The 12316-nt window shown below is 49.3% G+C and overlaps 2 protein-coding genes across 2 annotated transcripts in view; both read right to left on the reverse strand.

Annotated features, from left to right (window-relative positions):
• The window catches only part of LOC142047652 (uncharacterized), a 124743-nt gene that overhangs the window by 6515 nt on the left and 105912 nt on the right, over positions 1-12316 (reverse strand).
• LOC116827126 (uncharacterized) lies at positions 3234-5718 on the reverse strand. Its single transcript, XM_075071670.1, is given in 4 exon segments — positions 3234-3517; positions 3519-4440; positions 4739-4852; positions 5477-5718. Coding segments are annotated over 4 exon segments (1251 nt in total). The 5' UTR covers positions 5604-5718; the 3' UTR covers positions 3234-3429.

Below are 12316 nucleotides of genomic sequence, written 5' to 3' on the forward strand. Positions count from 1 at the left end.
CTTCCCCTCCCTGAGTAGCCTTGAGAGACTCCTTCACCAATTCCCTGGTGAGTCCAGATCCAATCCCTTGGATCTTAAAACAAGAAGAAATTAACCATCCCCCCTCCTTCCTCCCGCCAACTCCTGGTGGATCCAGATCCAACCCCCTTGCATCGAAAAACAAGGAAAAAGTCAGTCCAGTATTAAGAAAAAGGCTTTTAATTAAAGAAAAGAAAGGTAAAAGAAAACCCTCTGGGAGAGATTAGCATACCAGCTACTCTCACAGACACAGATTCAAAACACAGAGGATGTTCCCATAGGCAAAAACTTAGTACACTAATGAAAAATATTGATCAATAGACAATGATTTACCCATTAGCACCATGTACAGTCCAAGAACATAAAACATAAACTATATTCCTTTCAAAACTACAATCGCTGAATAGAACTGTTCCTGATCTTTTCACCTGCCTGAAACTGAGACTCTCTAAACAAAGGAAAACTTCTCTCTTTCCTTTTGCAACATCTTGTTCCCCCATTGGTTCCTCGAGTCAGGGGTCAGCTAGACTAGGTGAACTTCTTAACCCTTTGCAGGTATAAGAGGCATTAACCCTTAACTATCTCTTTATGACAGCCTGTTCCCAGCCTTGCTCAACCCCCCTACTGGGCCTGACTCCCCCTGCCCTGCACACTCACATGCTGCAAACTTTTGCTCCTGCCTCTAGCTGATTTCATAGGGCCCCCACCACAGGCAGAGAGGGACTCCGTGCAGTTCTGAGCTCCCAGGAGGAGGGCAGGGGGGCACTGGGTAAAGCCAGAGCCCTCAGCCAGCCAGCTGAGGGATAATTCAATTCCAGAGGATGGAAACAGGGTCACTGAGCCCCCTTGGGAGACGCAGGCAATGTTGGGATATGTACATATATAACCCATATATCCATGTAACATGTTATAGGTCTTGCGACCTAGTGTGGCTGGAGTGTGTTTCGACAGGAGTGCATGATTTGCATTTTGGCAACCAAAGCGAGAACTGAAGGGTGAATTGCTCAAAAAGAACTGTTTATAAAAAACCAGTTTTGTCATGTCCTTGGAAAACAAAGAAGAATCGGCAAGAAATGAAATAACACCAGCGGGACGGCTTTAAAACTGTGTAAGCATAGGAGGAAATGGCACCCCTTGGATCCTGGCTTCCTGGGCAGGACTGTCTCCTTGGAGTTGCAGATGAAGGCCCAGGACAACAGAGACTTCTACTCCTCCTCCTCCATATAATGAAGGGTTCCACATTAAAGGGTTCCACCAGCTCATAAGACATTCCAAACAGAATGTGATCCAGCTGGTAGTCAGTATCCAACCCATCATTGCTCCGGATGCCTGCCAACACCATTGGTAATTTATTGTCCCAACCTTTCCCAGCGACGTGTACCACTTTGCGAAGGGCTTGCTTGATAGTCTGATCCATCCTTTCTACTGTCCCTGACGATTGAGGATGCTGGGGGATAGGTAGTTGTTGCTTTACTCCTAAAGCTTTTAACATTTTTATAATTACTTTTCCTGTAAAATGTGCTCCATCATCTGAACCAATCACTTTTGGAGTCCCAGATCTACTAAGCAGTACTTTCCACAACTTCTTGGTGGTGGTCTCTGCGGAATGATTCCTCATGGAAATTGCCTCCACTCAGGCACAAAAAGAGACATACCTCCGGGTACAATCTGGACAGTTGAACTGCCTAATTCTCCATCCCAGGGCATGGTTTATCTCAGAGTGAATAAAAATCAATGACTTAAAAAAAAAAAAAGAAAATCAGATTTCTGTTATTTAAATCTCTGTCTGGTGATGTTCCCTCCTAATACAGGATGGCATGAATGAAATAACCAAACAATGAAATAACCAAATGAAATGAAATGAAATGAAATAACCATTGTCTGATATAGCTGTAAAACTCATCTGAAAAGTTTTGAAAATAAATCACGGTTTAAAAAGGTATAGTGTGTACCTTCCAAAAATGAATCTGACATCTATCTCAGCATTGTGAAGAATATGTACTAAGGTTATAACAACCAAGAAGAAAATATTTTTATGTAGAAAACCATGATTAAATTGAGTCTTCCAGACTAGTGATTTAAATCAAATCCACCCTGCTGCTTCCCTGTGTGAACAAACCCCTCCAAGTTCTGCTCACACACAGCCACCAGCCTTCAAAGTCACTCCTGGCTGCACTGTGCTGAGTGCGACTAGCTGGACACTCAGGAACTTTCCAATCGACACAGCAACATCAGCCAGTTTTCTCCTCCCAGCCTTGCACCGTGGGAAAGTGCATCTTGGACAGCTCAGTCTGGTCACTGGGATGGACAATCTCAGTCATCAGTGGGTCACCCCCACAGAGGGGCCCGGTTAGGCCAGAGCCTTGTTCTGTCCAGTCAAATCCCCGAAACACTTCAGTGAAAATACACAGGTCCAGACAAAACACTAAAACCACTTGAGTAACTGGAGCAAGGGGGTTTTCAGGGATTACAAAGGAGAAGGATGTCAAAGGTCAGAAGCGATTAAAACTACAAAATTATAAAATGCACTTTAAATCCTAAATTTTACCAAGCTAAGGAAGATGTGAAGCAAGGAGGTTTTTGCACCCCACCTGCTGTTGCAGGCAGTTCACAGTTCTGAGTACCCAGGCTGGATTTCCTTCCAGCCTTGGTCCATCCTCCCCACTCCACGGCCCCTGTTGCCTTTCAAGGCATATTCTTGCCTTCTGGAAAAATGGGAGAGGAGAGGTGAAAATGGAGGCAATTCTCCCTTGTGCTTTTGTACCACTCTCCTCTTTGAGGTTCACCCCCCAGCCGGGGGGCAGGTGAGAATCAGTCTGTGGCCTAAATGAGCATCCAGCCGTCCTTCTGGTGAATTGTAACTCTCCTGTTCCCAGCTCCACAGCTGGTGAAGGGCCTCCTAAGCAATTACTGGCCACTTAGCACCTAGCTGGTGTGCAGGTGCCACTGGCTCTGGGGAGCTCATCTGTGGGTGTTTTCCAGCTTTACAGCATGTAACAAATTTACAGAAAACTCTCCGAGCTCCGTGGAAAGTGCTGATAGACACATTTTAATGGGACAATAATATTCGGCGGGCGATGACTTTCCCTATGAAACCTCACAAGACATACTTTGGAGAAGATTTATCGTTTTGTAAACGTGGTGCTGGCAATGTGCCCAGCTCTGAAGTCCTCCAATAGCAGAACAGAAGTGAGGGTGGGGATTGGTAGCCAAGATGGTAACACCTGCTTCTTTCCATCTCTGGGATCCCCACAGAAATTGTCCGAGCAGGAGAGCGGAACACATCCATTTAACACTAACCTTGCAAAACACATTTTGGTGATTTCAGCTATAATAATTCTCTCCATCTTTCAGCCCCTACCCCCAGCGAATCAATTACATGCAAGATGCTTAATCCTTTCTTGCCATGTGTCACAGAAGTTTAGATCCTGTGTGGATTCTTCCATATTTAATGAGGTCAGACCTCCATATGAAACTTTTCCCGCAGTTCAAGCACCTCTGGAGTCTCTCCTGTGTCGATTGCCTGAAGTTGAACAAGGTGAGACCTGCTTAAGAAACTTTTCCACCAGTGGGGTCTCTCTCCTGTGTGGATTGCCTGATGTTTAACAAGGTCTGAGCTTTTTATGTAACTGTTCGCACACTCCAAGCACTTGTGGGGTCTCTCTCCTGTGTGGACTGCCTGATGATAAACGAGCTGTGACTTCTGTATGAAATTTTTCCCACACTCCAAGCACTTGTGGGGTTTCTCTCCTGTGTGGATTGCCTGATGTTGAACAAGGTGTGCCCTTGTTATGAAATTTTTCCCACACTCCAAGCACTTGTGGGGTCTCTCTCCTGTGTGGATTGCCTGATGTTGAACGAGGTTTGACCGCTGTATGAAATTTTTCCCACAGTCCAAGCACTTGTGGGGTCTGTCTCCTGTGTGGATTGCTTGATTTCTAATTATTTGTGTCTTCGAAATGAAAGCTTTCCCGTACTCAACAGATTGAGAGGGTTTTTCTCCACTGTGACTTCTCCCATGGTTATTAAGATCTGAGAGCTTATTGAAGCTTTCCCCATGGTCCAAGCATTGAAGGGGTTTCTCTCCAGTATGGACTGTCTGATGTGTCACAAGCTGTGAGCTCACAATGAATTCTTTCCCACACTGAAGGTAGTGCCAAGGTGTCTCTTCCTTGGGATTTGTCTGCTGCACTCCTGGATCCTCCTCTCCTCCCCCATCATTAATCGATTCATCCACTATCTTCCCCGGAGAGTTTTCCAGAAGCCTCTCTGACCTGTGCCAACTTCCCCAGGATTCTGCCTGCTCCAAGCACTGGGGAAAATTCCCTTCAGCTCTTTCCACAGAGGTCCCCTGCGGTTCCACTTCCCCGGGAACTTCCTCATGATGATTCCCCTCCTCATTCTCACTCCCTCGCTCAGCACCTGTTGGGAGAGACACAATCCAGACCAGAGTCATTGTGCTGGGGAGAAAGAGGGATAGCACAAAGGGAAAACCCAACACAAAGACTGAGCAATTGGACTCCTCCTCCACATCCCACCCAAACACTCACAAAGAAGGAAAGCTGGGAAGCAAACTCCTGGAATAGTGTGAACTATATCTGATGACTGCAGCCCTGTCCTGGCTGAAATGAGGAAGAACTGAGGGTGCTTACTCACACCATATTTGGGGATGCTCAACTTTATCCTTTATTCCCTAGATGGTATCTCTGACACTCCTCACCTGTATGGGTGCATCTCGAAACACTTCTTTCCTTGCAGGCCTGGAGATCAGGCACCCACGGCTCTTCCCCTTGTTCCAGTCGGACAATCAGCTCAGGTTTGGGAAGGGGGAATCCTGCACAGAGGGTGAAATCAGATCCGATCAGGGTGCGTGGATCACTGGTGGAGTATTTGTCACAAAGGATAGTCTGTGAGTGGAACCTCTCCCTGTGCTCTGCTGGAGGAACGTGGAATCCAAGAGGAGTGGAAAATGGTCACTGAGCCCACTTGCGCAGAATAAGTTTTCTAGAGAGGTGAATTGAATTATTACTACACCTTCACTAGGCGTTCCCAGGAGCTGTGCGCTCTGGGGGCCTTGCTGACTCACACTCAGCTCTGCACTTAAACCCCTGCCTCTTTCTAAACCTGCAGAGCCCAGAGCCCTCCCCAGGGCTGGACCTAGTCCCAACGAGGGAGGTGAACAGAGATTGTGTGTGCAGCCGAGAAACAACACAGACAGGACAATGTTGGATTATGCCCCTTTGAAAGCTGGAGGGGTGGGGATGGTTTAGCTTGTCCATTGGGTTTTGACATCCATGTCCCACTGGAGGGGGCACAGAGATGCAAGTCTCTCTCACACGGCAGCTGTGCATTATGGAACCCACTCACCTCTGATCTAACTGACATGGGAAGAACATGAACAGATAGAGACACACAGACCCCACGGCTTCTAAGATGTGAGGGGACGGGAATCCCTTACCCAGTGAGGCCACCATCTCGTAGTTCGCCTGCATAACGTCCCTGTAGAGAGCTCTCTGAGTGGGGTCCAGCAGAGCCCCCTGCCCCTGGGTGAAATACACAGCCACCTCCTCGAAGGTCACCGGCATCTGAAACACCAAAAGGCCCCAGTCATTACCTGCTGCTCCAGCCACAATCCCACTAGTCACGTGAGACGAAGGATGAAGAAATGGAAGCTCTGGGAGGGCCAGAGTAGCAGAATCCCACCCCGCTCAGAGCACTCAGGAGGCTTAAGGGGGTAGGAGAAGGTGAGAGCTTCTTGTCCCCCCCAGCACACGGAGCAGGGCAGGGTCTTCTAATTTCCCACACACCTGCCAGACACAAGCTGATACGGGAAGCAGAGCTCTGAGCCAGGAACAGGGACAGGAATCCCAACAGCTCCCTGCGTATTTACAGCTGGCTCTGACCAGTGGGGTCTCACCCAAGCACTGGAAGCCTGGAAAATGTTCCCAAGCCCTGTGCAATGGTTGTATTCCTGTTGAGAACGGGAATGTCCCATCTCCCTGCCCCATCGCCAATGGGCCCATCAGAAATAAGCAGGTTTTTCAACACTAGGTCTGCCATCCTGACCATTCCCGCCCCAGGAGATCCCTGAAATCCACCTCCCCAGGATGGCTCCATTCACAGACATTTCCCTTCCCTGTGTCCTGGCGACGGGGGCCCATCTGGACCGAAACATGGACGTGATTCCCACCAGCTGTGGGGCAAGAAGGAGGTTATGAAAGGGGCTTCAGTCCAGGTCACACCCGATTCCCCCAGACTCTTCAGACCTCCCATAAGTAACAGCATCTTAGCCCAATGCTAGAAAAAAGTAGAACTAAAGAGGCCATGTTGGGGATTCCCACACTTGCCCTGATAAACTTTCCTCTCCCTGAGGAAAACAAGCCGGAGCCCTTCTGGTGGCATCACTGAGAACGAGCTGCCCCTGTGAACCCTGCAAGGCAGCCCAGGGACAGGGCAGCCAGAGCTGAGGCCCATGGCCCAGCCACACTCCCTGGCTGCCCAAAGCAGGCAGCGACTCCGGGTGGGGCGCAGATGTGAATCCTGCCCAGGAATCAGAACCAGCCCTGGGCAGACCCAAACTCGTTGAGACACAGAACCCCCCAGCCGGGGGAGTCTGACCAACCGCACCTGGGAGGCAGTGTTGTGTTTGGGGCTGGTTTACCTCTGTCCCCCTCCCGCCTCCCCACACCCCCCTTCCCTCGCAGTGCCCCCACTCACATCTTCCCCCATTCCCAGCCTTGCTTCCCTCAGCCCCACAATCCCCCGATTAATCCCGGCATCGCCCCATCTTCCCTTCAGTGCGCCCCGCCGACATCAGCTTGCCCCCCGCAGCCCCAGCAACCCGCCTCCGTGGGCCCCCGCCCTGCCTCCCCCCGCCTGCCCTCACCCCTGAACCTCTTTTAGCCTCCGCCCCTGCAGCCGGGGGTGCCGGGGTGGCGGGCTCTCTCACCTTCCCTCCGAGCGGGCCCCCGGGGCAAGGGGCCGGGCCGGGCTGTGGCTCTGCCCTGGGGCCTGTGTGAGAGCTCCTGGGGCAGCGGGAAGGCCCTGCTGGAATTCCCTCTCCCGGCTGCAGCCAGGGCTCCGGGCTCCCAGCACCAGCGTCCGGGGCTCGGGGGATCTTCGCCGGAGCCTGGGAGCCAGGAGTCACCGCAGCGGCTGCGACTCACTTCCTGCTGCCGGGCCCGGATCCCAGCGCTGCTGCCCCCGGACAGACCGCCTCCCGGCTGCTCTGGGTTCCTAGTGATCGAATAGGGTCCCCTGTGCAGCATCCTTGGGGCCTTGTTCCAGCACTGGGTCCACCAGCAGAAGTGAAGAAAAATCAGACAAGACGGGGGGGGGGGGGTGTAATAGGCACCTATAGAAACAAAAGCCCCAAATAGGGGACGTCTCCCTATACAGATAGGGACATCTGGTCGCTACCAGCATTGTGCAAAAGTTGGGCTGGTGGGCTGGCGTGAGCCTGACTTGTGGGAGAAGAAGCCAAAAAGAGAAAGAGGAGGAAGTAAGGGGTGAGGGGGGAGGAAAATAATGCATGGGGAAAGGGTGAAGCAGAAACCCACCCTTCATTCACGCAGGGTGCAGGGCCAGCCTTTCAGGCCTTTCCCTTGGGCCCCTGCAGGGCTCTCCATTCTGCACCCCTTCCACCACTATTCCTTCCCTGTCTGGACCCTAACTCTACACTTGCCTAACCCCTAATGTTTACCCTCACCCCAACCTCTCGCAGCAGTGCCACTTTCCTTTAAAAAAAAAAAAAAAAACCAAAAAACCCCCCCCCCTTTGCCAAAAAAAAAAAAAACCCAAAACCTTTTTTTTGTCCTGCCATTGTGTCCCTTCAAGTTTCTTTCTCCACTTTGAAACTTTAGAAGTACAAATGTAGGGACTCATGAACACTTCTAAGCTTAATTACTAGCTATAGACCCTGGTTACTGCCACCAGCCAGGTTTAATGCCTGGCACACTTCTGTCCCCCCAAAACCTTCCCCTCCTGGGCAGCCTTGAGACGCTTCCCAATTCCCTTGCTGGAAACCACAGATTGTTAAACTCTTGGATCTTAAACAAGGAGGAATTAACCACCCCCCCTCCTTTCCCCCTACCCACCGTGGTTCCTTAAACAAGGAAATCACATGCAGATTTTAAAAAGAAAGTTTAATTAAAAGGGGAAAAAGGTAAAAAATTATCTTTGTAAAATCAGCATGAAATTCACTTTATAGGTACTCGATTCATATAGCAAGAGGACGCTCCCCAAGCCTAATTCAAAGCTACAGCAAACAGAGGTAAAAATCTTTCCAGCAAAAAAGAAGCATTTACAAGTTGAAAAAACAAACATAAAACTAATCCGCCTTGCCTGGCTATTACTTACAATTTTGAAACATGAAAGATTGATTCAGAAAGATTTGAAGAGCCTGGATGGACTTCCCGTCCCTGTCAGTCCCGAAAAAGAACAACTCCCAAAACAAAAAGCACAAACAAAGACTTCCCTCCACCAAGCTTTGAAAGTATCTTGTCCCCCTATTGGTCCTCTGGTCAGGTGTCAGCCAGGTTTACTGAGCTTCTTAACCCTTTACTGGTAAAAGAGACATTAACCCTTAACTATCTGTTTATGACAGTCTCCAACCCCAGCCCTGCGCTGCCTGTGTGCCTGTCACACTGCTGTCCTTCCCAGGTCCCCCCACTCCCTTATGCCCAGCAATCCCCATGCTCAGTGGCCTCCCACCCACAGACTCCCCACACTGTCCAGCACCCCCTCACAGCCCCCCATCCCACAACTGTCCAGCCGGCCATATTCCCGAGGGCTTTCAGCACCAAACAATTAAAAATTCTGTGCACAATACTTTAAAATTGTATCTGTCAATACCAGGGCCGTCCCTAGCTATTATGAGCCCCTACACAACCCCCCTGTGGGGGGGTTGGCTTGGGAGACAGGGAGGAACCGCCCCCCAGCACTCACCGGGGGGACGGCTGGGGCTAGGTCTCTGTACTTGCGACCGGTGAATGTAGGCCAGGCCCTGCTGCAGAGGCCTCAGGGGCGGGGTGGGGTGGAGCAGGGGCAGGAAAAGGCAGGGTGGGGCAAAGCAAGGGCAGGGGCTTTGGTGCCTCAAACTTCCTGGTGCCCTACATAGCTGTGCACTTTGTGGATGGCCCCCTGGACCTTGGTCAGTACATACATGTGGAGGCTCCAGACTGGCAGTGGCAAGCATTGGCCCCTGGCTGCATGGAGGTGGGAGATCACCATGTCAGCCAGGACCCAAAATAGCTGATACCAATGGCTGAGTCCAGCCCTCTCCAGGCCCTTCCCTGCCAGGGCTCTGGGCCATCACCTCCCAAATGGCCTTTCATTCTCCCTAAAATGAACATTTCCCACTGGGCCTGAACAACCCAACAGTGCTTGGGTTGTGCAGCGTAGTAAGAAAGGGAATTCTCTTCAGGCACCAGCCTTTTCTTTCTACCCTGATTCATACAGGGCTTGTCTACACCACGGCGTGTTTTAGCGACAAGTCAGAGTCTATGACTGCTAGCTCACTGAGTCAGACAAAGACAGCCCTCCCTGCTCTTTTCCCTTCCCAGTCTGGCTCTTCCCAGCCATCCTCCGCCCGGTTCCTCCTCCTTCACTTCACAAAGTCCCATGTTCGGCTCTACCAAGCTCGGCTCCAACACTCCTCTTCCCAGCCTCCAGAGCCTGTTCCCAGCCTTGCTCACCCCCACTGTTGGGCCTGACTCCCCCAGCCCTGCTCACTCACATGCTACAAACTTTTGCTCCTGCCTCTGGCTGGTTTCATAGGGCCCCCACCACAGGCAAGAAAAAGCTTTTAATTAAAGAAAGAAAAAAAGTAAAAAAAATTATCTCTGCAAAAATCAAGATGGAAAATGTTTACAGGGTCTTCAGCCAGATAGACTAGAGGGAATCCCTCCCCTAGCGTAAGATACAAGTTACAGCAAACAGAGATAATTAACATCCTTCCAGCAAAATACACATTTGCAAATAAAGAAAACAAACATAATCTAATCTAATCCCGCTTTCAATCTATTACTTACTATCTTGAACCTGAAAGACCGTTTAGTAAGATTGGAGAAATCTTGGTTGCATGTCTGGCTTCTCTTAATCCCAAGAGAGAACAAAGAGCGGAACAAAAAGAACAAAACAAAGACTTCCCTCCACCAAAATTTGAAAGTATCTTCTCTCCCGATTGGTCCTTTTGGTCAGGTGTCAGCCAGGTTCACAGAGCTTGTAAACCCTTTACAGGTAAAAGAGACATTAACCCTTAACTATTTGTTATGACAGTCCTCAAACTTTTAACATTTTTATAATTACTTTTCCTATAAAATGTGCTCCATCATCTGAACCAATTACTTTTGGAGTCCCAGATCTACTAAAACAGTACTTTCCACAACTTCCTGGCGGTGGTCTCTCTGCAGAATGATTCCTGGTGGAAATTACCTCCACTCAGCCACAAAAAGAAGACCATACACCAGGGTACAATCTGGACAGTTTGAACTGCCTAATTCTCCATCCCAGGGCATGGTTTATCCCAGGGTGAATAAAAAACTCAATGACTTTTAAAAAAAATAATCAAGAAAATCAGACTTCTGTTTTTTAAATGTCTGTCTGTGATGTTCTCCTCCCTAACACAGGACGGCATGAATGAAATAACCAAACAATGAAATTAACCAAATGAAAAATGAGCAAAAACAATCATTGTCTGATATAGCTGTTAAACCTCCATCTGAAAAGTTTTCAAAATAAATCACGGTTTAAAATGTATAGCGTGTACCTTCCAAAAATGAAAGCGACATCTATCTCTGCGTTGTGAGGAATACGTACTAAGGTTATAAACAACCAAGAAGAAAAATATTTTTATGTAGAAAACCATGATTAAATCGAGTCTTCCAGACTAGTGATTTAAATCAAAACCACCCTGCTGCTTCCCTGTGTGAACAAACAAACTCCTCCATGCTCTGCTCACACACAGCCACCAGCCTTTCAAAGTCACTCCTGGCTGCACTGAACTGAGTGTGACTAGCCAGACACTCAGGAACTTCCCAATCGACACAGCAACATCAGCCAGTTTCTCCTCCCAGCCTGCACCCCGTTTAAAGTGCATCTTGGACAGCTCAGTCTGTTTACTGGGATGGACAATCTCAGTCATTAGTGGGTCACCCCCACAGAGGGGTCGCTTAGGCCACAGCCTGTTCTCTCCAGACAAATCCCCGAATCACTTCAGTGAAAATACACAGGTCCAGACAAAACACTAAAACCACTTGAGTAACTGGAGCAAGGGGGTTTTCAGGGATTACAAGGGAGAAGGATGTCAAAGGTCAGAACCGGTTAACACTACAAAATTATAAAATGCACTTTAAATCCTAAATTTTACTAATTTAAGGAAAATGTAAAGCAAGGAGGTTTTTGCACCCCACCTGCTGTTGCAAGCAGTTCACAGTTCTGAGTACCCAGGCTGGATTTCCTTCCAGCCTTGGTCCGTCCTCCCCACTCCACGGCCCCTGTTGCCTTTCAAGTCATATCCTTGCCTTCTGTAGAGATGGGAGAGGAGAGGTGAAAATGGAAGCAATTCTCCCTTGTGCTTTTGTACAACCCTTCTCTTTGGAGGTTCACCCCCTAGCCGGGGGGCAGGTGACAGTCAGTCTGTGGCCTAAGTGAGCGTCCAGCCGTCCTTTCGGTGAATTGTAACTCTCTTGTTCCCAGCTCCACAGCTGGGGAATGGCTGGCTAAGCAATTACTGGCCACTTAGCACCTAGCTGGTGTGCAGGTGCCACTGTCTCTGGGGAGCTCATCTGTGGGCGTTTTCCAGCTTTACAGCATATAACAACATACAGCGAACTCTCCGAGCTCCATGGACAGTGCTGATTCTCCCATGAAAATGTGTCTATCATATTCAGCAGGAGAAGATTTATCATTTTATGAATGTGGTGACCATAATAGTGTAGACCAGTGGTTCTCAAACGCATTTCATCAGCCCCGCTCCATGACCCGCCTTCTTTGTGTCTGTGGTCATTACGCTCCCCACCCTCACAAGCACATATATCGCCACCCAGCTCTAATGGCAGAGCAGTTGCTGGGGAAGCGCACAGCTCTGAAGCCCTCCAATAGCAGCACAGAAGTGAGGGTGGCCACGTGAAAAGTGATATTCCACAATATCGCTGTTCACAGCAGACTTATCACCCCAGTGACACCTCTACTTCTGTGCTGCTGCTTCACCTGGGTTTCAGAGCCTGAGCATTTATCCCCACCTCCCAGATGTCATAGTATTCTTTCCCCAGTCTGAACCTTAGAGTCCCAAAAATGA

The sequence above is a fragment of the Chelonoidis abingdonii genome, chromosome 12, assembly GCF_003597395.2.
Source record: "Chelonoidis abingdonii isolate Lonesome George chromosome 12, CheloAbing_2.0, whole genome shotgun sequence".
Taxonomy (NCBI): domain Eukaryota; kingdom Metazoa; phylum Chordata; order Testudines; family Testudinidae; genus Chelonoidis; species Chelonoidis abingdonii.